The sequence below is a fragment of the Rhinoderma darwinii genome, chromosome 8 (genome assembly GCF_050947455.1).
Source record: "Rhinoderma darwinii isolate aRhiDar2 chromosome 8, aRhiDar2.hap1, whole genome shotgun sequence".
Taxonomy (NCBI): domain Eukaryota; kingdom Metazoa; phylum Chordata; class Amphibia; order Anura; family Rhinodermatidae; genus Rhinoderma; species Rhinoderma darwinii.
Window position 1 is genome coordinate 81289648 of NC_134694.1, and position 25925 is coordinate 81315572.

At 39.4% G+C, this 25925-nt stretch overlaps 1 protein-coding gene across 2 annotated transcripts in view; it reads left to right on the plus strand.

Moving 5' to 3' along the window:
• Positions 1 to 25925, plus strand: part of COL4A5 (collagen type IV alpha 5 chain) — a 152037-nt gene that overhangs the window by 98937 nt on the left and 27175 nt on the right. For both annotated transcript variants that reach the window (XM_075835805.1, XM_075835807.1), the window contains exons 31-41: positions 2085 to 2252; positions 4959 to 5048; positions 6989 to 7138; positions 14876 to 14974; positions 15587 to 15676; positions 16639 to 16778; positions 17592 to 17718; positions 18732 to 18812; positions 19760 to 19858; positions 19941 to 19991; positions 21202 to 21387. In XM_075835805.1, the coding sequence (XP_075691920.1) occupies positions 2085 to 2252; positions 4959 to 5048; positions 6989 to 7138; positions 14876 to 14974; positions 15587 to 15676; positions 16639 to 16778; positions 17592 to 17718; positions 18732 to 18812; positions 19760 to 19858; positions 19941 to 19991; positions 21202 to 21387 (1281 nt within the window). The remainder of the gene's footprint in view (positions 1 to 2084; positions 2253 to 4958; positions 5049 to 6988; positions 7139 to 14875; positions 14975 to 15586; positions 15677 to 16638; positions 16779 to 17591; positions 17719 to 18731; positions 18813 to 19759; positions 19859 to 19940; positions 19992 to 21201; positions 21388 to 25925) is intronic.

Sequence of the window (25925 nt, forward strand, 5' to 3'; positions counted from 1 at the left end):
ACCTTTATGGAGATGCAGATTTTATTTTCCAGCAGGACTTGGCACCTGCCCACACTGCCAAAAGTACCAATACCTGGTTTAATCATCACAGTATCACGGTGCTTGATTGGCCAGCAAACTCGCCTGACCTAAACCCCATAGAGAATCTATGGGGTATTGTCAAGAGGAAGATGAGAGACACCAGACCCAACAATGCAGACGAGCTGAAGGCCGATATCCAAGCAACCTGGGCTTCCATAACACCTCAGCAGTGCCACAGGCTGATCGCCTCCATGCCACGCCGCATTGATGCAGTAATTCATGCAAAAGGAGCCCCGACCAAGTATTGAGGGCATATACTGTACATGCTTTTCAGTAGGCCAACATTTTGGTATTAAAAATCATTTGTGAAATTGGCCTTATATAATATTCTAATTTTCTGAGAGACTAAATTTGGGGTTTTCATTAATTGTTAGCCATAATCATTAACATTAAAATAAAAAAAATGCTGTAAATAGATCACTCCGTGTGTAATGAATCTATATAATATGAGTTTCACTTTTTGAATTGAATTACTGAATAAATAAATTTTTTGATGATATTCTAATTCAGTGAGAAGGATTAGTATATTTTCTTAAAGGGGTTCTCTCATGTAGCTGTTATCGCCGTGGGAAGCCAACTCTGGCCAGATAATTTCCGCGCAGCGTCCAATGCAGGGCAAATCTAGTTACATGATGGCCATTCAAACAAATGTCTGTGTATGTAATGGACGCATGGGCCGGGTCTACCAGAACATTTTGACACCCCTCCAAGACAAGGGATCCGAGGTTGTTTTCATGAGACAAACCCTATGTACACCTTTTTGAAGCAAACTTTTTTTTAAAAATTAAATCATTGTTTTAAGTGATTTAAAACAACTTTTAACTTGTCTTTAATTAAAAATCGTTTTTTGCTTGTTAAGAGACAGCTTCTATGTATCCTGTATACATAAAAGCTGTATCATTCCATCAAAGCCGATTCTGTCAGGTCAGCTGAAAGCTGGTCCTGCGTGTCTCTGACACACAGGATCCAGCTAAAAACAATAACATCTAAGTTAACTTAGATGTGATCATTATTAACTGGATCCTGTGTGTCAGAGACACGCAGGACCAGCTTTCAGCCAAGCCGTCAGCTCAGCTGTACTGACGTCCGCGACTTTGACAGAGAACGGTACAGCTCATAACTCAGTCATAACTGAATTTTAAGGATTTGTATAAAGTTCAGCAGAGTTCATAACTTAAATGTGATTTATATTAACTGGATCCTGTGTATCAGAGGCACGCAGGACCTGCGCTCAGCCGAATTGTCAGTACAGCTGAAATGACGGAATCAATGTATACAAAATACATATAAGTCAACTAGAAAATTGCTTAACACGAAAACATTGATTAATTTAAAAAAAATCTATTCAAAGGTGTTTATAGCCTTTAAGAACATACACATTTACACATAAGGTGTTATTTATCAAAACTGCCTAGCAGAAAAACTGCCCTAACCGCTCATAGCAACCAATCAGAGCTCAGCTTTCATTTCTTAAACTGTTCTGGAAAAATGAAGGCTGCAATGTGATTGGCTGCCATGGACAGTTTTTCTGTTAGTTTTCCTAAATGAGGATCAATGGGGCAGATTTATTAATAATGGCTTAAAGATAGATAGTCTAAAGATAGATGTGTTAGGCTGAAGATGCGCCAAATATTTAAATGAAGTGCATGCTATTTGATTGATTAGGTGCATCTGGGCACATGTTAGACTCCTTACCCTTCTTTACGCCACCTATCGGGTGGTATACTTTAGCGCAGTAGTCGGCACCACAAAACTGGTGTATGCAAGTGTTAAATCTTTCGCATTTCAGGACTCGACAAATCCACGGCCATATTCTAAGTATGTGATCTGACATGGTGAGCATGTTGCAAATCAAGGATCTTGCTGGCGCACTCATTAATACATTTCACAATGCAATATTCAATGAAAATGTTAATTAGCAATAATTGATGACTCCATTCCTTGCAGTGGCATTGCCTTTGCACATGTATTTGCAGTATATAACATATTGCCTTGTAATTTAGGATTAATGGGTATATCTGGTGACAAGGGCGATCCTGGTCCTCCAGGATTTGACATTCCCGGCCCGCAAGGAGATCGTGGTAATTCTGGTTTTCCTGGAGAACGTGGATTTTCAGGTCCTCCAGGGCCACCTGGGTTCCCAGGCCGTGATGGAGCACCAGGCAATAAAGGTAAGCTTATTACATAAATTTGGTAAATAATGTTTTTATTAATATTTTACGCTGCTCCTTATGACTTTGTTACTAGTGATCATAGCACCAGTACATATATAATCACAGTAATGTTATCTTCTGATTTACCCCCTCACAATGCAATGTTCAAACAATTTTACTAGCACGTAAAAAAGCAAGAAACGTTTCATGCGCCTTTGCCTTCTGCACTCATTTTCTCATTCTGGTTGAGATTTTTCTCTTTTATCCAGTCTAAAAAGCAGAGATCATTCTGGGGACATTGTGATAAAGGGTTTTATATATCATAAGACTCAGATCGGCATATTATTATTATTTATTTTAAAGCGCCATTAATTCCAGGGCGCTGTACATATGAAAAAGAGTTTACGTACCTGACATGATACAGTAAAACTAACAAGCACACTAAAGATGAGCTTAATGAGTGACAGACTGGTACAGTAGGAGAGAGGACCCTGCCCGTGAGAACTGGAAGGTCGAAGCTGCTCATATGGTAGCATAGTGGCAGCAGGGATATTGTAGGTTGTAAACTTTTCAAGAGGTGGGTTTGACATTGTTGTTAGACATTAAACTTCCCACAATGCACTAAAGCAGTAAAAGCTCTGTACAAATAATAAACCATTAAAGGGCAGCTGGAGAAAAAACTGAAAACAGGCAGAATTGTGAATGCAGCTTTGGCTGTGACTAGTCTACATGATGTAACGCCAGGGCGACAGCGAAATATGAAGCACATTATATTACATACATTCTATTATACTATACTATACTGGTTTATTATGGTCGGTGTAGTGATATGGACGCAGGAGATGACAGAATCACAGAAACACAGAAGGCTGGAAATAAAAGGGCGGGTTCACACGTGGCGGAATTTCACTTAAATTCCGCTGCGGACACTCCGCAGCGTTAATCCGCAGCGGAGCCGTTTGTCCATTGACTTCCACTTTAATTTAGCAGTGTTCGTTTAGACGATGCGTAAAATTCCGCTGCGGAGCATAGGCTGCGGAGCGGAATTTGGTGTCCGCAGCATGCTCTGTCTGTTGCGGAGCAGTGGCGGACTCATGGCGGAATTTCTCCATTGACTTCAATGGAGATTCTAATTTCCGCAATGAAGTCCGCAGCTGTCATGCACATGTTATGTGTGCTGCGGATGCGTCTTGCTTTTTTGACAGGACATTTCTTCATTCTGGCTGGACCTATGTATTTCTAGGTCTACAGCCAGACTGAGGAAGTCAATGGGGCTCCCGTAATGACGGGAGCGTTGCTAGGAGACGTTTGTAAATAGTCACTGTCCAGGGTGCTGAAAGAGTTAAGCGATCGGCAGTAACTGTTTCTGCACCCGGGACAGTGACTACCGATCCCAATATACAGCAACCTGTAAAAAAATATAAGTTCATACTTACCGAGAACTCCCTGCTTCTGTCTCCAGTCCGGCCTCCCAGGATGACGTTTCAGTCTAAGTGACGGCTGCAGCCAATCACAGGCCAAGCACAGGCTGCAGCGGTCACATGGACTGGCGCATCATCCAGGGAGGTCGGGCTGGATGCCGAAAGAGGGACGCGTCACCAAGACAACGGCCGGTAAGTATGAAATTCGATTACTTTCACTAGGGAAAGTGCTGTCCCTTCTCTCTATCCTGCACTGAATAGGGAGAAGGGAAGCACTTTTCCCGCAGTCCGCAGCAGCTAGTCCGCATCAATTTTTTGCACATTTTGGGCAGATCCGCAGCCGTAATCCGCAACCCGGATTAGGTGCGGCATTGATGCGGACAGTTGCGGAGGAAATCCGCCACGTGTGAACATGCCCAAATGGTGGATGTAACTGACCCTTTACGGACAGGTTAAATGCATCTGGGTTTTTTTTTTGTGTTTTTTTTAAATAAAGCTAATTATTGTATAATGAAAAGGTCTGCAAATTTCTACTAGACTTATGTTTTAATTCCTCACCATTTTAAAGATCTCTGCTTGCTGTCAGTGAATGAGAACATTTTTGTTTATATCCAAAGTCTGAAAACCTCGGCCTGATCTAATATTTCTCGCCATAGTTTAAATCTGTAATGCTTTCTCTCTGCAAGGAGCTGTCCAATTTTTTGCAAAAGTCCGCTGAACAGAACTTTGTAGTTCTAATGATTGTGGGGATCCCAGCAACTGGATTCCACAAATGATTTATAGCAAGGCCCCAGTGTGACTGGAATATACAGTGACTAATATATCAAAACATCTCTACTCAATATGGCTTACATATAATTCAGATATAATTCCCTAAAACAGCAATTAAACTGCTTCCAGTGCAGATATTTAGGTCACATGTACACAATTACTATACACATCTACTGGGATTATATACATATGGAATAATATTAGATCATGCAGTTAATGTAATGATACATCCGACTGGTTCATCCGCATGGTTGGTATGTTCTACCCATGTTTGCGTGGGTTTCCTCGCACATTCTAAAAACATTTTGATCAGTTATTTGGTTTACTATGAAATTGACTAGTTCGTATGTCTGAGAAAGGAATATTAAATTGTGAGCCCCATTGGGGATAGGGACTAATGTGAACGGCAACAATCTGTGCAGTGTTGTGGAATATATTGGTGCTACATAAGCAATAGAAATGAATGAAGTAGGATATCTACAACTGACATGTTTCAGCCTCATTAATCACTATTTTTTTTAATATCTTTTAGGTGGAAAAGGTGACATGGGAGTTATGGGACCACCCGGACCAACTGGACCTCCTGGTAATAATGGAAGTCCCGGTTTTCCTGGCCTCAAAGGTAACATATACACATCAGTGTAAAATCCTGGAAAAGCCAAACACTTTATGTCACAGTGACCATTATTAGGGGCTGTTCACATCTGCGTTGTAGGCTCCGTTAGTGGCCTCCGTCACAGATCCGGCAGAAATTACCAAAAACAATAGTCGTGCATGCTGCACTATTGTTTCCGGTAAATCAACGGCCACCCCGATGGACAGTCCACGGAACCCATTAAAGTGAATGGGTTGCGCAGGCCGCCGGCGGGGTCCGTGTTGCAAAGGAACCATTTCGTTCGGCATTCCCTTGTTCTGCCCTTCTGATGGAGCAAAGTAATGGAATTCACCGTCACAGGTGTGAACAGTCCCTTACGCCATAGGATTGGCTGACTATACAATGTGTATAGGGGTCTTCCGACACTACCCTAATGGCAGATGTTGAGGGAAAAAATGATCGGTCATGTTGGTTTCCTTGTTTCCGCAAAAGATAAGCATCAGCAAGAGGAGTCTAGCAGTGGCTTATTCCCCTCTCCCTTCTGGAAAAACTTCAGTCCATGAGCGACCTGCTCCTAGGACCGTGGCAGGTTGGGAGATTGACTGGGGTAGTACACCTGTCAAACCTTAACGCAGGTGTCCTAAGGCGAGTTAAGGGAGGACAGAAACCTCCCGTGGAGCAGAAGGGCAAAAGCTTGATTGATCTTGATTTTTAGTATAGCGGGGTCTCACGATCCTTCTGACTTTTTGTGTTTTCACATTATTGGTGACTCCATCGACAACATGATATCTAAAAAAAATTAAAAAGTAAAAGTTATTAGTACAACAGAGCATTAAGATATACCATTATACTGTATTAACTGCATTATATCATAATCGATGTTCATCCTATAAAGCGCAACAGAGTTAAATTTTTTAATCCTATACATTTCCTTACGTTTCAATAATTTGACTCTATCGCCCTATCCCCCTCTAAGGTGCGGAACCCCATTTACCACTTGGCATTTTAGCTGGTATGTTATGATGTACCTTTAGAAAACCTTGGCAAATGGGTATTCTACATTTTGTAGTCTAAAAGAGCTTTTATGTTGGCCTTGTGTGTTGATATATTTACCCACATATTGTAACGCACAACAAATTCTGAATTGCAGGTGTAGTACATTCGCACCCGGAATTTTTGTCCTTTTCTCAAATGAGAAAAAACGCCACCCTAAGTTATGCTATTGCAATGGCAGCATGTCAGGCATGGGAATGTCTCATACAGTATTTTGGTTTAGATAAAAACCTTTGTGTTGTTCTATAAAACCCAAATCAGCTTTCCCTAGACTATTGCAGATTTTTCTTGACCTTCTAAATGCTATCATTGTAGTTCTTGAAATTCAGGCCTATTCTGATGGTATTCACGGACCATTCCCTTATGTTTGCGTATTATGCGCTCTATTTGGTTACACCACTCATCATATAGCCATACAAATGGTATTCTTGTGCCATTCCTTTTTACCTTGGTTGTTTTGGGGCCGTGGAAAATAGCCGTACATCCCCTCTTTAACAGACTTTCAGGAAGGGGCGTGATTTGGAGCCAATTCCCTTCATGCATATGGGTATAAATGCGTGTGTGTTTGATAGTGCCATCATATGGCAGAAACAATGAATCCACTGCATTTGCAACCGTTGATGGAGTAAAGACAAAAACGACTTTTTGACAATCTGGTGCTGTGGCACTTCTTGATACCAGATGCAAGCTTTATTGATATTGATTTTTTATTTTACTGAAAACTTTCCACCTTTCCAATTCTGCCTTTGAACTTCACCTTATAGCATTTCATATTATCTTCTAACCCTAGGCTATTGATATGGGTGAATATAGGAGTCAATAAAACATTTTTCTGCAAGAGGGATAAGGCATGGGTGACTAGCTTTTAGTTTAGCACATGGATGTTTACATCATTCTATTTTATTGTGTTATAGGTCTTGATGGATTTCCTGGCCAACCTGGTACTAATGGTAATTTTGGACCTAAGGGTGACAAGGGAGAACGCGGTCTTATGGGTCCACCAGGAACTATCAATAACGAAAGACTAGGAAGCAAAGGAGACAAAGGAGAGCCTGGACAAGATGGTACGTGTGGAACGGAGATATAAATTTCAGCAAGATTTGAATATAAATGTTTCATGGAACTTGATACCCCTGTAACCTTGAGGGACATGGACCTGACATTATTCAAATGTTTTGATTATTGTATACATGAAAACTATGTAAATAATAGCACAGGCTAATTCCCAACGAAAGCTTCCTTTTACCAACCAAACCTCTAACTGTGACCATTACAAGTTTTTTACTGCTTATCTACATTCTATCCCCTAGTTCAAGAATATCTCCTCCAAAATTTTCCCAGGACTAGAGTCCAACTTCCAAAATTGTTTTTCTTCCTTCATGTCCGAAGCCTCCCTGCCTTGTACTCAACATATAAAAGCAAAAAAGCGTTCCATGGTGCAATAATCCGGGATAAATAGTGCTAAAAAAACCAAACAGGTTATGCTCACCAAAGATGGTTGTTCAATGGCCAAGCACAACACTGTAAAGCGAATGAGATAGAATGGGATATATCCAAACAAAGGAATAGCTTCTCCAGTCTGCGGGCCTCTGATCTCAGGGCCACCAATGAATTGCTTAGTGAAGGGAAAAGCGCAGGAATACAATGGGTGATACCACCATTATATCGGAAAATATAACAGTGGACACATATTGAACATACAATGCGTTCCGAGACCACTCCCGTCCCTTCATCAGGTATATAATAGTTTAACATTGAAGCATGGTATTTTGACCATATATTCGTCAAAAATGACATGTTGCAACAGTTGATACTAACACAACATTGCGCACACATTATAAAAATGTATAAATACTCACACATAATTAAAAACAATCTTTCTTACCACTAGGAATAAAATAGAATGGTTATATAATAAATATTAATTTACACCTGACAATATTCTAGCAATACACATTACATCGAAACTGATACACCAATCAATCCAGATGTAGAGGATGTGACGTATCGTTCTATCTCCCACAAGTTATTCAAGTAGTATACACGAGAGGAAGTATGCAAATAACTCAAATAAAAAATAAATACTTAAAAATAACTCAAATAAAAATAGAGAAAAGTAACTCGACTTGGAGTACAAATCCTTCTATTATACAGTGTTTGGCCCCATGCACACAACCGTAAATTCAGCCGTAATTACAGGTTGAAATTACGGGCCATAATTACGGACCCATTCAGTTCTATTGACAGCGGACACCTTTCCGTACCGCTACGGATGGGTGTCCGTGCCATAGAACTGTGCCAGGAATTATGGAGCATGTCTGTTTTTTAGTTTTTTTCGGGCCGTTCTCCCATAATTTATATAGAAGCACGGCCCACAAATTCACTGTCAATGTGCATGAGGCCTCATCTAGTATACATAATATAACTTGAAAATCCAAAACAATTCTCTGTTGATTAATCATTGGTAACAATATGAAATCTGTCTGAAATTTGTTCCAATATAGATAATCCAAAGTTAGAACAATCTTTATTATGCATAAGGAAGAAATGCCTCTATAAACTGTGATTCATTACAGAATTTCTAACATTGTTTATTCATCCTAGCTCATATGGATTGTACTGTCCACCTATGTATTGCAGGTTACAGCTGCACTTAAACAGATAAAGTACAAATGAAGTAGAGCAGTTAAAATATCCCTTGGTGTGGAACATTTCACCCATGATGTTAGATTGAAAATTCTTCTTACCATGTTCCTATAGGACAGCATAAACATCTTGTATTGTAACATATGTGCCCATTAAGTTGGGAAAAAATGAAGAATGATCGAAATTAACGTTTCTATGATTTTTTGGGGAATCAATTTCTAAATTCTTTGGATAGAATGATACATCACATCCTCTACATCTGGGTTGATTAGTGTATTAGTTCCAATGTAATGTGAATTGCTTGAATAACGTCAGGTGTCAAATTAGATTTATTATATAACCATTCTATTTTATTCCTAGTGGTAAGATTGTTTTTAATTATGTATGAGCATTTATCCATGTTTACAATGTGTGCACAATGTTGTATTAGTATCAACTGTTGCAAATGAGAACGTTTAATTTCTGGTCCAAATGCCGAACATATGTTTGTTATAACATGCTATAATGATAAACTATTATGTACCTGACGAACGGACCGGAGCAGTCTCGAAAATGTGTTGTACAGTGAAGGAAATAAGTATTTGATCCCTTGCTGATTTTGTAAGTTTGCCCACTGTCAAAGACATGAACAGTCTAGAATTTTTAGGCTAGGTTAATTTAACCAGTGAGAGATAGATTATATTTTTAAAAAAAAACAGAAGATCACATAGTCAAAATTATATATATTTATTTGCATTGTGCACAGAGAAATAAGTATTTGATCCCCTACCAACTATTAAGAGTTCAGCCTCCTCCAGACCAGTTACACGCTCCAAATCAACTTGGTGCCTGCATTAAAGACAGCTGTCTTACATGGTCACCTGTATAAAAGACTCCTGTCCACAGACTCAATTAATCAGTCTGACTCTAACCTTTACAACATGGGCAAGACCAAAGAGCTTTCTAAGGATGTCAGGGACAAGATCATAGACCTGCACAAGGCTAGAATATGCTACAAAACCATAAGTAAGACGCTGGGTGAGAAGGAGACAACTGTTGGTGCAATAGTAAGAAAATGGAAGACATACAAAATGACTGTCAATCGACATCGATCTGGGGCTCCATGCAAAATCTCACCTCGCGGGGTATCCTTGATCCTGAGGAAGGTGAGAGCTCAGCCGAAAACTACACGGGGGGAACTTGTTAATGATCTCAAGGCAGCTGGGACCACAGTCACCAAGAAAACCATTGGTAACACATTACGCCGTAATGGATTAAAATCCTGCAGTGCCTGCAAGGTCCCCCTGCTCAAGAAGGCACATGTACAGGCCCGTCTGAAGATTGCAAATCAACATCTGGATGATTCTGAGAGTGATTGGGAGAAGGTGCTGTGGTCAGATGAGACTAAAATTTAGCTCTTTGGCATTAACTCAACTCGCCGTGTTTGGAGGAAGAGAAATGCTGCCTATGACCCAAAGAACACCGTCCCCACTGTCAAGCATGGAGGTGGAAACATTATGTTTTGGGGGTGTTTCTCTGCTAAGGGCACAGGACTACTTCACCGCATCAATGGGAGAATGGATGGAGCCATGTACCGTCAAATCCTGAGCAACAACCTCCTTCCCTCCACCAGGACATTAAAAATGGCTCGTGGCTGAGTCTTCCAGCACGACAATGACTCGAAACATACAGCCAAGGCAACAAAGGAGTGGCTCAAAAAGAAGCACATTAAGGTCATGGAGTGGCCTAGCCAGTCTCCAGACCTTAATCCCATCGAAAATTTATGGAGGGAGCTGAAGATCCGAGTAGCCAAGTGACAGCCTCGAAATCTTAATGATTTACAGATGATCTGCAAAGAGGAGTGGGCCAAAATTCCATCTAACATGTGTGCAAACCTCATCATCAACTACAAAAAACGTCTGGCTGCTGTGCTTGCCAACAAGGGTTTTGCCACCAAGTATTAAGTCTTGTTTGCCAAAGGGATCAAATACTTATTTCTCTGTGCACAATGCAAATAAATATATATAATTTTGACAATGTGATTTTCTGTTTGTTTTTTTATATAATCTATTTCTCACTGGTAAAATTAACCTAGCCTAAAAATTCTAGACTGTTCATGTCTTTGACAGTGGGCAAACTTACAAAATCAGCAAGGGATCAAATACTTATTTCCTTCACTGTATGTATGTCCAATAAATGTCTACTTTTATACTTTTCTTTATGATGGTGGTAGCGCCCATTGTATTCCTGCTTTTTTCCCTATACTGAACTGTGCTCTATCTGGATTTCATATGAATTACTATCTGTAACCATGACCATAAATGTGGCTATATACATTAGATGTATGACGGCCGACCATCTAATGTGTATTGCGGTATCCTAACTCTCCCCCGACAGCAGATGTTGGTGGAGACATGGGTCGAGTATGTTGAATTCCAACATGCCCAATCCTTTTGTTTGCACGGAGATAAGCTGCTGCTAAAGGAGTCTGGCTGCGGCTTTACTTCTCCTCCCTATTGCGAACGCGTGCATTCTCAAACAAGCCGAGCATGCAAGTGTATGGAGAAGTTGGGAGTAATAGCTGTCGGCTGAACAATCGTTCGGCCGTCAGCTATCTGAAAGGTATGGCCAACCTTACTTCTGTCATAGACTAGTCACTGTGGTCACTGAGACAGGAAGTGATGTGATTTGGGGACCTCATTTGGAGAAGGGGACATCATAGAGGAGATTGACTGCAATTATGTTATATTGCATCTTGTATTCTGCTGCATAAGTGAAATGCTTCTTTGGCTCTAAAACTTGTCGGTGCTATATTGGTGGGGGGAGAAACAGACTGTGGGGAGAGGACTAGACAACAGGAGAAGGAGATCCTTTTGTTACAAAACAGCAGTGTAAATAAAAATGCCCAAATATTGTCAAATCACATTTCTGATAATAAAAGTGAAAAACTGAAAGTTAAAGTGTATGTTCACAAATGCCAGAATTCTAGCAAGCAAAATGGGGGAGCTGGAGGCCTTGGTACTGGAAGAAAATATAGATATAGTTGGTGTTGCTGAAACATGGCTGGACTTTTCACATGACTGGGCTGTAAATCTACAGGGTTTTACACTTTTTCGGAAAGACAGGACAAATAGGAAAGGTGGTGGTGGTGTATGTCTGTATGTGAGAAACGGTATGAAGGTGAGTGTGAAAGAGAGAATAGTGGGTGAATACTGTGAAGAGGTTGAAACCTTGTGGGTGGAACTAGAAAGGGAGGTAAACACTGAAAAAATTACTTTTGGTGTAATCTATAGACCCCCCAATATAACTGAGGAGATGGAAGGTCAGCTATATAAACAGATGGAGCGGGCTGCACAGGCGGGTACTGTAGTAATAATGGGAGATTTTAATTTCTGTGATATTAATTGGTGTCATGGTTCGGCTTCAACTGCAAAGGGGAGACATTTCCTCAACCTGTTGCAGGAAAATTTTATGGGCCAGTTTGTGGAAGACCCGACTAGAGGTGAAGCTCTGTTGGATCTGGTCATTTCTAATAATGCAGATCTTGTTGGGAATGTCAATGTTCGTGAAAACCTTGGTAACAAAGATCATAATATAGTTACATTTTACCTATGCTGTAAAAAGCAAACACAGCCTGGGAGGGCAAAAACATTTAATTTTAAGAAAGCCAATTTCCCCAGGACAAGGGCTGCAATTCAGGATATAGACTGGGAAGAACTAATGTTAAATAATGGGACAAATGATAAATGGGAGATTTTCAATTCTACTTTGGGTAATTATAGTGCAAAATGTATTCCTACAGGTAACAAGTATAAACGACTAAAATTAAACCCCACATGGCTTACACCTTCTGTGAAAGGGGCAATACATGACAAAAAAAGGGCATTTAAAAAATACAAATCTGAGGGTACATCTGTAGCCTTTGTAAAATATAAAGAGCTTAATAAAATCTGTAAAAATGTAATAAAATTTGCAAAAATACAAAATGAAAGGCAGGTGGCCAAGGATAGTAAAACAAATTCCAAAAAATTCTTCAAAGTATATAAATGCAAAAAAGCCAAGGTCTGACATGTAGGACCCCTTGATAGTGGTAATGGGGAGTTGGTCACAGGGGATCAAGAGAAGGCAGAGTTACTAAATGGGTTCTTTAGCTCTGTATATACAACAGAAGAAAGAGCAGCTGATATAGCCGGTGCCAGTGCTGTTAATATATCAGTTGATATACTGAATTGGCTGATTGTAGATATGGTCCAAGCTAAATTAAATTAAATAAATGTGCACAAGGCCCCGGGACCAGATGGGTTACACCCTAGAATTCTTAAAGAGCTTAGTTCAGTTATTTCTTTTCCCCTTTTCATAATATTCAGAGATTCTCTATTGACTGGTATAGTGCCAAGGGACTGGCGCAGGGCAAATGTGGTGCCTATTTTCATAAAGGGCTCTAGGTCTTCGCCGGGTAATTATAGACCAGTAAGCTTAACATCAATTGTGGGGAAAATGTTTGAGGGGCTATTAAGGGACTATATACAGAATTATGTGACAAAAAATAGCATTATAAGTGACAGCCAGCACGGTTTTACTAAGGACAGACGTTGTCAAACTAACCTGATCTCTTTTTATGAAGAGGTGAGCAGAAGCCTAGACAGAGGGGCCGCTGTGGATATAGTGTTTTTGGACTTTGCAAAGGCATTTGACACTGTCCCTCATAGACGTCTAATGGGTAAATTAAGGACTATAGGTTTAGAAAATATAGTTTGTAATTGGATTGAGAATTGGCTCAAGGACCATATCCAGAGAGTTGTGGTAAATGATTCCTACTCTGAGTGATCCCCGGTTATAACTGGTGTACTTCAGGGTTCTATGCTGGGACCACTATTATTCAACTTATTTATTAATGATATAGAGGATCGGATTAATAGCACTATTTCTATTTTTGCAGATAACACCAAGCTATGTAATATAGTTCAGACTATGGAAGATGTTCGTGAATTGCAAGCCGATTTAAACAAACTAAGTGTTTGGGCATCCAGTTGGCAAATTAAGTTTAATGTAGATAAATGTAAAGTTATGCATCTGGGTACCAACAACCTGCATGCATCATATGTCCTAGGGGGAGCTACACTGGGGGATTCACTTGTTGTGAAGGATCTGGGTGTACTTGTAAATCATAAACTAAATAACACCATGCAGTGTCAATCAGCTGCTTCAAAGGCCAGCAGGATATTGTCGTTTATTAAAAGAGGCATGGACTCGCGGGACAGGGATATAATATTACCACTTTACAAAGCATTAGTGAGGCCTCATCTAGAATATGCAGTTCAGTTCTGGGCTCCAGTTCATAGAAAGGATGCACTGGAGTTGGAAAAAATACAAAGAAGAGCAACGAAGCTAATAAGGGGCATGGAGAATATAAGTTATGAGGAAAGATTAAAAGAATTAAACCTATTTAGCCTTGAAAAAAGACGACTAAGGGGGACATGATTAATTTATATAAATATATGAATGGCACATACAAAAAATATGGTGAAATCCTGTTCCATGTAAAACCCCCTCAAAAAACAAGGGGGCACTCCCTCCGTCTGGAGAAAAAAAGGTTCAACCTGCAGAGGCGACAAGCCTTCTTTACTGTGAGAACTGTGAATCTATGGAATAGCCTACCGCAGGAGCTGGTCACAGCAGGGACAGTAGATGGCTGTAAAAAAGGGTTAGATAATTTCCTAGAACAAAAAAGTTTTATCTCCTATGTGTAGAAATTTTTCCCTTCCCTTTTCCCGTCCCTTGGTTGAACTTGATGGACATGTGTCTTTTTTCAGCCGTACTAACTATCTAAATATGTAACTTTAAGTCATTTCTACTGGTTGATCAGGTAACATTTTATGATGAATCTGTAGAAAACTCCATTCACATTCTTGAATTTTCCAGAGTGCTGGCAAAGCTTTAATGGTGTTTATCGCACAAGTCCTTCCACTTGGATTCAGCTTTGGTTCTGTCTCTTCCTTCTCGTTCAGTCTGTAATTGATGATAGACTTACAATCGATGTGTTTTCAAAATTGACACATTAATTCAATTAGAAAAAGTAGGAAGTTGAAAAGTTAAAAAGACATAGACAGAACTTTAGACATTCGTAAAAGAGCGTTTCTTGCAATTATATACAATTGTTTCTCATATGATTGAAGGTTCACCTGGCTTAAATGGAGAGAAAGGCTACAGTGGGGTACCTGGTTCTCCTGGATTACCAGGCTCAAGTGGAATTCCAGGATCTTCAGGAACACCAGGTAAGAAGAAAGAGAGAGGAAAATATATTTACCACTGTATACTACTAATGTAATGTGTACATGATATCATAATGCTCCTTCATGTTAAATAACTAAGAAGAAATACATTTTAGTCTTGTTAGAGAATTATTTCTTGTATTAAGGATATCAAAATTCATTTACTTTTGTATATGCATCCAAAGTTTCTGTATTTAAGGCCCCATGCACACGAACGTGCTTTTGCGGTCGCAATTCCCCCGAAAATCCACGGGAGAATTGCGGCCCCCTTCATTTCTATGGGGCCATGCACACGACCGTAGTTTTTACGGTCCGTGCACGGCCCGGGAGCCCGCACCGCAGAAAGAACGAACCTGTTTTATTACGGCCGTCTTCTGCAGTCCGGCTCATTGAAAATAATGGCCGCGGCCATGTGCATGTCCCGCGATTTGCGGGCGGCTCGCGGTTGACAGTCCGCAGGCGGCCAACCCGAAAATCACGGCCATGCACATGGCTACGGTCGTGTGCATGAGCCCTTAGTGTTACATGGTAATTTCTATACATACACAAAACTAAAACAAAAAAGCTTCCAGAAACAAGACAGGCATTCAATACACTCTTAACTTATATATCTAGGACCTAAAGGAGACAGCGGATTCCCTGGACAGCCTGGGTTAGCTGGTTCTTCTGGACTAAAAGGGAATATGGGAGAGATGGGACTTCCAGGTATGTATTATGCTGTTTTAGAGAGACACTTGGTGGTACAAATATGGAAGAAAAAGAAATTCTTGCAGAACGTTTTACAATTATTTCTCTTTGTTTTCAGAATTACCTTTTCATTTATTCTTATTTTAAATTCTGATAAAAAGTATTCACCTAAAAACAAAGCATGTGTGAAGAACAATGTTTTGCTTAAGGTCTCATACAAACACAAATCTATCATTTAAACAAGTAGATTTGAGATTCACTTCTTCCCAGGACAGAAGATATTTTGGCGTTATGAGATGTTTTGATGAATTAAATTGTAAAAACTGCATAATTTTTCATGAGAATAACATTTATGGGCCCTAATGCTGTATTTAAATATGGATGCTCATTTGATCCATGTCTCTAATGCCCATTTCAAATGGCCATAATACGGCTGCACGTTAGGGTCCATATTATAGCTCCAACACCCGGACTGCCCAGGTGTTACATCCATAATATAGACAGTAAAATATTGTGTAAATACGTTTGTCTGTCAAAGCCCTAAATATGTTTAGGGTGCAATTGTCTTTAATGTGCACATGCTACACTGTATTATTTCATCAACAGAATTACATAGGCTCCTGTGTCATTTATCATTATCATTGTCCAATTATGTACCGTAATGATAAATCCCGTCAGGTGGAAGGTAATGCTGAGTTTCTGTAACCAACTTTATTAGGGTTATGCAAAGCCACTTAAGTTGCAGATATTTGACTAATTCAACTAATATTGGAACGAAAAATCAGCACGATTATTGTTCTTGTTTGACCCTGTGTGAGCGAGACATTACAGCGGGACTGGGAAACTTAAACAGTATGTTAATAACCGCTATTAAAATGTAATCGGAAATAAGTTTTAATCCCAGCATTGTAGACTTGCAAATCTCCTGTCTTATGTTTCTGCTTCTTTAAATGCTGTGTTACTTATCTTTATTCTTATAGGGCCGTCTGGTGATAAGGGTACATCAGGGCAGCCTGGTCGCCCTGGGTCACCAGGACCTCCAGGATTTGGTGGACCAAAAGGTGAAAAAGGTGAACCAGGAATTTCAGGCGCTGGGCAACCTGGCTTTCCTGGCCAAAAGGTATAAATTTTCCCAAATTTAGCATTTATACTACTTATAATTTCTGATTTCACTAAATGTAGGGTAGAGTTAAAAAACAAAAACAAAACCCATGTCAGGGATTATTTTAATTACTTATATAGTACCCTATATGATATTTAACGAAGAGGAATTCTGTGAGTTAAATCCCATAAAAGTAACAAACTTATTGATACATAATTAAAATCCAAATTTAAGATATATCACATGCTTACGCATCTCTGGCCTGTATAGCCCTTACATGTAGCATACAGGTAAACACAACATTGTACTTTTTAGGCTTTGTTCACATCTGTGTCGGAGTCCCGTTCTGACGTTCCGTCTGAGCTCTCCATCAGAACGGGACCCTGAACAAACACAAACTGACAGACGGAAACCAGAGGTTGAAATTAATGGTGATGGATCCGGTGCCCATGGTTTCCGTTTGTCTCTGTTGTGCACCGGACCCGTCGTTTTTCCGTCGGTGTCACTTTGCGTCTGTTCAGGGTCTCGTTCTGACGGAAATCTCAGACGGAACGTCAGAACGGGACCCAAACGCAGATGTGAACAAAGCCTTAAAGACACAAATATCTAATCAAAATACAGAATGTTTGTTGCATGACAAGGAAAGTCATGCTCACATATGAAGTAAAATCATTCACATTTTTTTGTAAGAGCTCATCTGTGAATGATTTGTTTCTTTTTTTCCCCATGTGGTGTATTTTCATTCTTTTTATCTGTCTAAATAAATAACCGTATGTGAAAAGTGGTTGTATTTATTTAACTTATTTATAAATATCCTTTTATTATGTCTAGGGTGACCAAGGACAAGCAGGATTTCCAGGTACCCCAGGTAGTAAAGGTGATGCAGGAAGCCCTGGACTGCCTGGAATACCAGGAGCTACAGGCCCTAAAGGAGATTCAGGTGCCCCAGGATTTTCAGGTACAGTAAATAAATTAATGTCTGTGCATTTTCTACTCAATAGCATATCTATAGACATTACACTTAAAACAGAACAAAAATAATTATCGGAGCCACACTGTTTTTGTCAATATTAGCTTTCTTCCTCAAGATGAAAGTACAGCGATTAATGTGATATATATGTTGGCATTCTGATAATGTCACCATCATCCCATCTATATAGCATTAAAGTGTACCTGCTTTGATCCACTTTAAAAGTTCAGGATATGCTACTCATTGTGTAAAATGAAGTTTCTAATCTAGGACTAAGTAATGTAATTTTATAAAAAGTAAAAAAAAATGTGTGCTCTTTGCTGTTTGGTAGCTTTATTTACGTGCAGACTGCATACTACTTTCTTTTCAGTATTGAACAAAGTAGGAGGAGACTTGACTTACTGCAGACCTTTACTTCCTCCCTTCTAATGTCAGCTTTAGGAACAGATAGATAGATAGATAGATAGATAGATAGATAGATAGATAGATAGATAGATAGATAGATAGATAGATAGATAGATAGATAGATAGATAGATAGATAGATAGATAGATAGATAGATAGATAGATAGATAGATAGATAGATAGAGCTAAAATAACTTGAATAATTTACCCAATCAGGGAATTATAATCTGTTTGTGAATCTGTGGAGAGATTTTACTAGTTAATTTAGTCCTGTGATTACAGCAGCATTAGCACTGAATCAACCAGTGTTTAGAATAGTACTAAGTGCGGAGACGAGAGGGGAAACAGCCAGTTTAGAGACAGTGCTCGTAATCGGGATGCAGCTCAACTATATGTAATATGGCAGACAATGATAACAATTTACTGTTTGCGAATTAGGAGATTTGAAGGGAAAGGCTCTACAAAGGTACTGAAGGAGATAAGAGCAATGTGAACGTTTTAATGTAATATTCACTGGACGTATGCTTTAAATGAGATTGTTCCTAAAAAAAATTGTAATGTCATCTCTGGTGTGTTTTGCTTTTCTTGTTGTTTTAGGTTCTTCAGGTTTACCAGGATCAAAAGGACTTGATGGACCTCCAGGAAACCCTGGTATCCCAGGCTCTCCTGGTTCAAGGGGTAAAACAATAATCATAAAAGTTTAGATAAGTTATTGGGGCAAATTATGTGTTCATGACTGGGTTTTAGTAAATACAGAGGGTATTTTTGAAGCTGATATACAGTATTTATGAGTGGCATCCAATCATCGTCAAAGAAATGAAGAAACTTATGTGATGTAATAATGAGCTAGAGACCATTTCTGACACATACAAGCTGTTTACAGAGAAAAATACGACATATAATTTAATAAAATGTTGATTAAATGTTCTCGCATTTAGCCAGTTTATTATGTGACTGTGTCATGTTGGTACTTATGAAGAACGGATTAGAATTTGAAGAGCCTTGTAAATCAATAATACACAAAGTATTAGATACATTGCTAGAGTTATCTTTTAAAGGGAATGTATCACCTATAAAAAAAAATACTAATTAAAAACATATATTTTTTTCTATTTTATTTTTTATTTTTTAAATGTAGATTTTTTTATTTATATCTATTGTACATGACTATCCGGCAGACATTTTGCCTGAGCTGCTGTTAACAGCATTTATAGATCTGCTTTACAGCAACCACATGGACCATAGGAAACAATAGTCTGGAGATGACCCACTGACTTCTGTGGGAGAGTTTTCTAGGCATGCTCTGTGACCTGTTGAGTGGTCATTTGCAGGTAGAGATGGGAGAGGACCTGTGCCCGTCACCTATTGTCAATGGTGGATCCTGTGTTATCTTTATAGAGTTATTACCTTTTTTGCCTGTGATGATAATAAGGTGACTACTGAGAAGTGATCTCTACAGAACAGGAAGTGTCAGTCTATTGTAAGACTCAGTGGCCAGAGTGAAAACTGCAATAATCTAGGGTTCTTAAAAAAATATGTTTAACATAAATATTTGATGAAAAACATTATTTCATTTTCTGATGACATTCTTTTTAAGCACAAACACAGTGTATTATATTTTGTAGGAGATGCTGGTCGTTCAGGGCCTCAAGGACTTCAAGGTGAAAAGGGTCAACCAGGTCAAGATGGAATTCCTGGTCCTGCTGGCCTAAAAGGAGAACCAGGTCTGTGACCGACAGATGTGGCCATGGCTTCTTATTCAGTATCCCTGGATCTTTTTTAAAACATAGTATGTCTTTGTTTCAGGACTACCAGGTTTTGGGACACCAGGAACACCAGGATTTCCTGGGACTCCAGGTATGTATTTGATTTTCCTCATTTGCATTAACATCAGTCCCACAATTATTAGGCTTTACATGCTACTGAAGGCCAGAGTGTACCTCTATACATTATTAAAGTTGTACCTGAACTTATAGAGTCTATATTTAATATTGATTCACTTGTAATAGCAAAACGTTTACTCTGTATTTTGCTTTTACACCTGAGGACCATAAAACTGGGAAGGGGACTAGTCTTCTTTAGGCTGGGTTCACACACACTATTTACGGACGTAATTCGGGCGTTTTAGCCCCGAATTACGTCCGAAAATACGGCTCCAAAGCGCCAGCAAACATCTGCCCATTCATTTGAATGGGCTTTACGATGTTCTGTGCCGATGGTCATTTTTTTTACGCGCCGCTGTCAAATGACGGCGCGTAAAAAAGACGCCCACGTCCAAGAAGTGCCTTGACTTCTTGAGACGTAATTGGAGCCGTTTTCCATTGACACCATGGAAAAACAGCTCCAATTACGTCCGTAATGGACGCAGCGAAAAGCGCCTGCACTTGCCATTACGTCTGAAATTGCGGAGCTGTTTTCTCCTGATAACAGCTCTGTGATTTCAGCCGTAACGGACGTGTACGTGTGCACATACCCTAAGCCTTTGGTAGTAGAGTCAAGCCTGCTAATATTAATACCTTAGGGACACAGCCAATTTTCGTTTTAGTTCTATCATCTTCTAAGAGCCATATCTTTTTTATTTTTCTGTTGACATAGCTGTTTCAGGCCTTGTTTTTGGTTTTTTTTTACGGGACAATTTGTATTTTTAATTTCACGATGTACCATATACTGTATTAGGAAATTGCAAAAAAATTTTTTTAGGGTGGAATTGAAAAAATAATGCAACTCCACCATAGTTTTTGGGGTTTCATTTTTACGGCATTTACTATGTCTCTGGCCACCATTGCAACTGCTCGCGAGGTGCCTGCTTGGGAGGCAGAGGGAGTGGCTGCTATTGATTTCAGCATCTGAGGAGTTGAACGGCTGGTTGCAGGGAGGTGTCAGCTGTATAAAACAGCCATCACCTAATGAGTATAGTATGAGCACCATTCTTGAGCCCGCACCATACTGTTAGTGTGCACATCCGCCGTTTCTCTACTGCAGATTTTGCTAAGGGGTTATTATTATCATTACATTTCTATATGTCAGATTTTTCCCTAAAATTTATTATTGTACTTTGTATTTACAGGTGCAAAGGGTGAGACAGGATTTTCTGGTCTCCCCGGATCTCCTGGATTTCCTGGCCCTAAAGGAGACAGTGGTTATCCTGGGCGTCCAGGTAGCTCAGGACCACCAGGACAACCAGGTCTCCCTGGACTAGCGACACCAGGTCCTAAAGGAAATACTGGACCATCAGGACCTCCTGGACGCTCAGGTAAAAACACTTATTTTTAAATTATTGTGGGTAATTATTTTGCTACCAGCTATTTATTTTCAGAATTAATTTTAAATTGTCAAAACAAAAGTTGAAATATCATTCCAAATTGTATAGGTCATCTGTAGATATCTGTAATGTTATCATATAGATCTGTTTCTTTTCACTACCGGCAGAGTAGTGACACTAAACACAATAAGTATACTTAGAATTAAAAAAAATTACCGCAATAAAGGATACAATAAGAGCAAACAATATAATAATATACATCGTGACATAGATAATCTGAAGTAAAATGGGATCTTTGCTCCCCAAGCTGAAAGGCTAATTGCTGGTAGCAAAACACAGAGCACCTTTTTCAGCATGATGTCACTGAAGTAAGCTAGCGAGCACATATAGACTTGGCACAACCTATGGCAAATCGATTTATGGTCTACCAGTCTATAAACATAGTGAGCACGTGTGAACAAAAATCATTGCCTTTTACACTGTGAAATTAAATCCATGGGGGCACAGAAGCATGAACAAATTTGGAGCCTTGCGTCTGCGATTCTCATTCTTGCACTCCATTGACTTCATCTCATTGCATTAGACGGCGGAATCCACTGAACATCAGTCCTCTCACCTTGTGTTCCATATTTTTGTGCAACATCTGCATATATTTGTTATCTCTTTTGTACAAGGAGAACATGACTGATGATATCTCTGTGTGTAAATGATTGCTATTACAGTACTTCAGTGCACATTAAAATAAGGGCATACATAGATTGGATAAAGGCCACTTTCCAACAAACCAATAATTCTACTAGATCAGTTTCATTTCACTTGATTTAGAGCTATTCTGAATTCTTATGACATATTGTCAGAAATACATTTAAACCCTGGCTTTACATTTAAACACCATTTTGTGGTTTCCATCTTTACACATATTATTAATTATCTTTGTAAATAAATTGTATTATTGTTGACGCAATCATGGCCAAAAAATATATTAGACTGAAGTTTTTTTAGGTGGGTATGTCAACCAGTACCCCTCTAGGAAATTTATCCAGATCCAAATCATAGGTTATATCGATATATCGGAGAGAAGTGAGAGACATAGGGACACTGCTTTGTATGCTCAAAAATACTCCTCTGAGGTTTATTGCCAAAAACAATTACAATAATATCTTTCAAAACGGGAATAGGCTTGAGGTTAACCAGAGGCAATGTGACCATGACTCTGGTTCAGCCAATAGCATACAATGAGAATATTTCATATTGAGCCAATTACAGACATACAATACATTAAATGTAAAATTATAATTCTGAATGAATGCTTACGTCTGGCTGCACCTGCGATTGCATTACAATGCTATCTCTATGAGCTGTTCTTTCTCATGAAAGACCACATCTCTGCCCCTACTACAGACAGTATCCATTTTCTCCAGGCCAGAATTAATTCTTATCTTACTCCCTTTAATTTACAATGAAAGACCTTTTCATAGAATTGCTACCTCAAGGCTAATACACATATTTCTTGTTTCAAACTTTAGATAAGAATTCAGAGAGACACATAGCTGAGAACATACAAGATCATCATTAAGGGCCTGTTCACATAACCGTTGCCCTTCCGTTGAGGGGTTCCATCTGAAGTTTCTGTCGGGTTAACCCCGCAACTTAAAAGCAAACGGAAACCTAAGCTTCCGTTTCCCTCACCATTGATATCAATGGTGACAGAAACCTAGCTAATGGTTTCCGTCTGTCACCGTTGTTCTTGACGGAACTAACAGTGCAGTCGACTGCGCTATTGGTTCCGTCAAAATGACGGAACCCTGTCACAACGTTGACAGACGGAAACCATTAGCTAGGTTTCCATCACCATTGAGTTCAATGGTTAGGGAAGCGGAGGTTTCCGTTTGCCTTTCCACTGAGGGTTTAACCCGATGGAAACATCCGACTGAACCCCTCAGCGGAAATTGACGGTGATGTGAACAAAGCCTAATATACTTTTCTTAAAGGAACAAATGATTTCTTATTCACTAAAATTGATTCTTTAGGCTACAAGATGGATGCCAGATATACAAAATTGAATAATGTAAACATATTTTAATCACTTTCACAATTATCTATTAGTTTAGTGTGTAATACAGCCCTAAAGTACATACAATATATATTCTGGTTGTTACTAGAGTGAGACAACATGGTGGTGGTAGATACACCGCTAAAGACATAGCTGAAATCTCATGATGCAGTTCTCTCTCTGGCACTGCACTCTAGAAAAGGTACATCAGATGAGTAGTCTCTGGTATAAAGATTTTACTTCCCAAAATGCAAATCAGCGGATGATACACTATACAGAAACTGAAACAACAGGGGTTACTAGGGGTTTGAGCTCAGAGGCCAATAGAATTCACAATGCAGCTCTTTCTGAGATTGGGCTATAATAGACTATAAGACATAAACAGTTCAAGATAAGTAAAGCACAATATGGCTCCCAAATGTATCTAAAGTACATAATTTATAGTAATTGTGTTTTTTTGAGAGGCAGTGTGATGTTGCAGTCTGTTTGGAAATGATATCTTGTACTTATTTCTTGTATAAACAAGCGGATCATTAGCGATCTACAATATACAATCAACAGCACCCGTGTTAAATGAGAAAAGTCTGGCACATCCCTGCACAGTCATGCTCTCCTTGTAAGCCTTGTATTTATTGCATGTATTGTGGGAAAGAACCATTTTGTCTTGTTTATTTGTGCATGTGCTAATGTGGATAAAGCAAGCTATTATCAGTGTTCACAAAAGTCAGCAATTCGGCCCTTTGTCCCACAGGCCAATAGGACATGTTGTTAAAATGCTGCATATGCGACGCTTCGGTGGCAGGGCCGACATCAATTAAAAAAACAGCCGCCTGCATAGAAATTTTGTTAAGAGCAAAATCCGTAAACTACAAATTGGCAGATCCATTTATCCAAAATCTATTCTACGATGCTGAAAAAAAAACCTGTTTGGTATCAGCAGCAGAAGTAACGCATGTCTGCCGCTTCACTGCATTGGGCTGGCACATTTGTATTGCAATGCAAAAAGCACTTTCCCCTCTAGTTCTTCATCATATTCTGTACCACGCTGATAATAATTTGTTTCCACTGGTACGTTTGGGACTTGCTAAAATAAAATTAATGTAACCAGAATGTAGGATTTTTTTGCTGAATATGCTAACAATCTTCGTGTTTCCCCCTCGTTCATCTAATGATCAATATGGAAATGGATATTTGAATTGTGATCTCACTTCCAGGCCCTGAAGGTCAGCCCTTAAATCCTAGATTATTGCATGTAAACAATGTTAAATCACAGGATATTTTCAGGAACAGTGGTCTGTGGTATGCCAAGTCATTGACTCAGCTGTTAGAGGGACTCTGCCACTTCCGAAAACCGCCCTATACTACAGTCACCAGTAGATGTCTTAAAAGTCGCTGATTCCGAATCTGTACATTTGATTTTTCTACTCCCTTTTATTCCCCCACTAGCCACCCGCAAACGGGCGGTGCGCTGCATGCTGAAGATGAGTTCTAGGAGTCCTCTCCATTATATGGCTTGGGAGTCGTCTCTATGCCTCAGTATGCAGCGCACATTTGCAGGCTTACATCGAGGGAATGCAAGTGAGTAGAAAGATAAAAATGACACATTTGGAATTTGCGTCAAAGCTATATACTGATTATCGTAGTTTAGGTGGGTTTTGGAGGCAACAGAGTCTCTTTAAACATCCATTTTCTAAACTTCTCTACAAGCTACTAAGCTATTGGAGCTCTTTTTCAAATGACATTACAAGTATTAGTGTGTTATTCTACGTGCTGGGACTTCTCCTCAACCAAGACTTTGTAATCTTAAAGGGGTTTTCCCATAATCAATATTTATCACCTATCCACAGGATAGGTGATAAATATCGGATCGGTGGGGGCCGACCTCTGGGACTTCCACTGATGACGAGAACGGGCTTACCTTGCCGTTTCTGGGAGCCACATAGGAATGGAGCGGTAGTGCGCATGCTCGGCCAACACTCCATTAATTTTTATAGGGCTGCCAAAGATAGCGCTCGGCACTCCCATAGAAATGAATGGAGTGGTGGTCGATCATTAGCAATACCGCTGAATTCCTATGCGGCTTCCAGGAACGGCAAAGTAAGCCCGTTCTTGTGATCGGTGGGGTTCCCAGAAGACGGACTCCCACCAATCAGATACTTATCACCTATCCTGTGGATAGATAATAAACAGTTATTATGGGAAAACATCTTTAAAATGGTTTATTATATTGCTGTTTTTCCAGCAACCATTCAGCTTCTGGTAATAAAAGCAGAACTTGAAGTAATAACTTTATATTAGGGGAACTGCTATTGAACATAATGCTATTTAAATAGGACTGGTCATCTCCTGCCATGTCTGTTTTAGTATAAAATATCAATGCTGCAGCATTTTTTCTTTGAATTATGCATTGTGCCACTCCCCTGTTATTCCTCCTGGAAATGTATGAATACATTGACAATTGGGTGCTACCATTCTA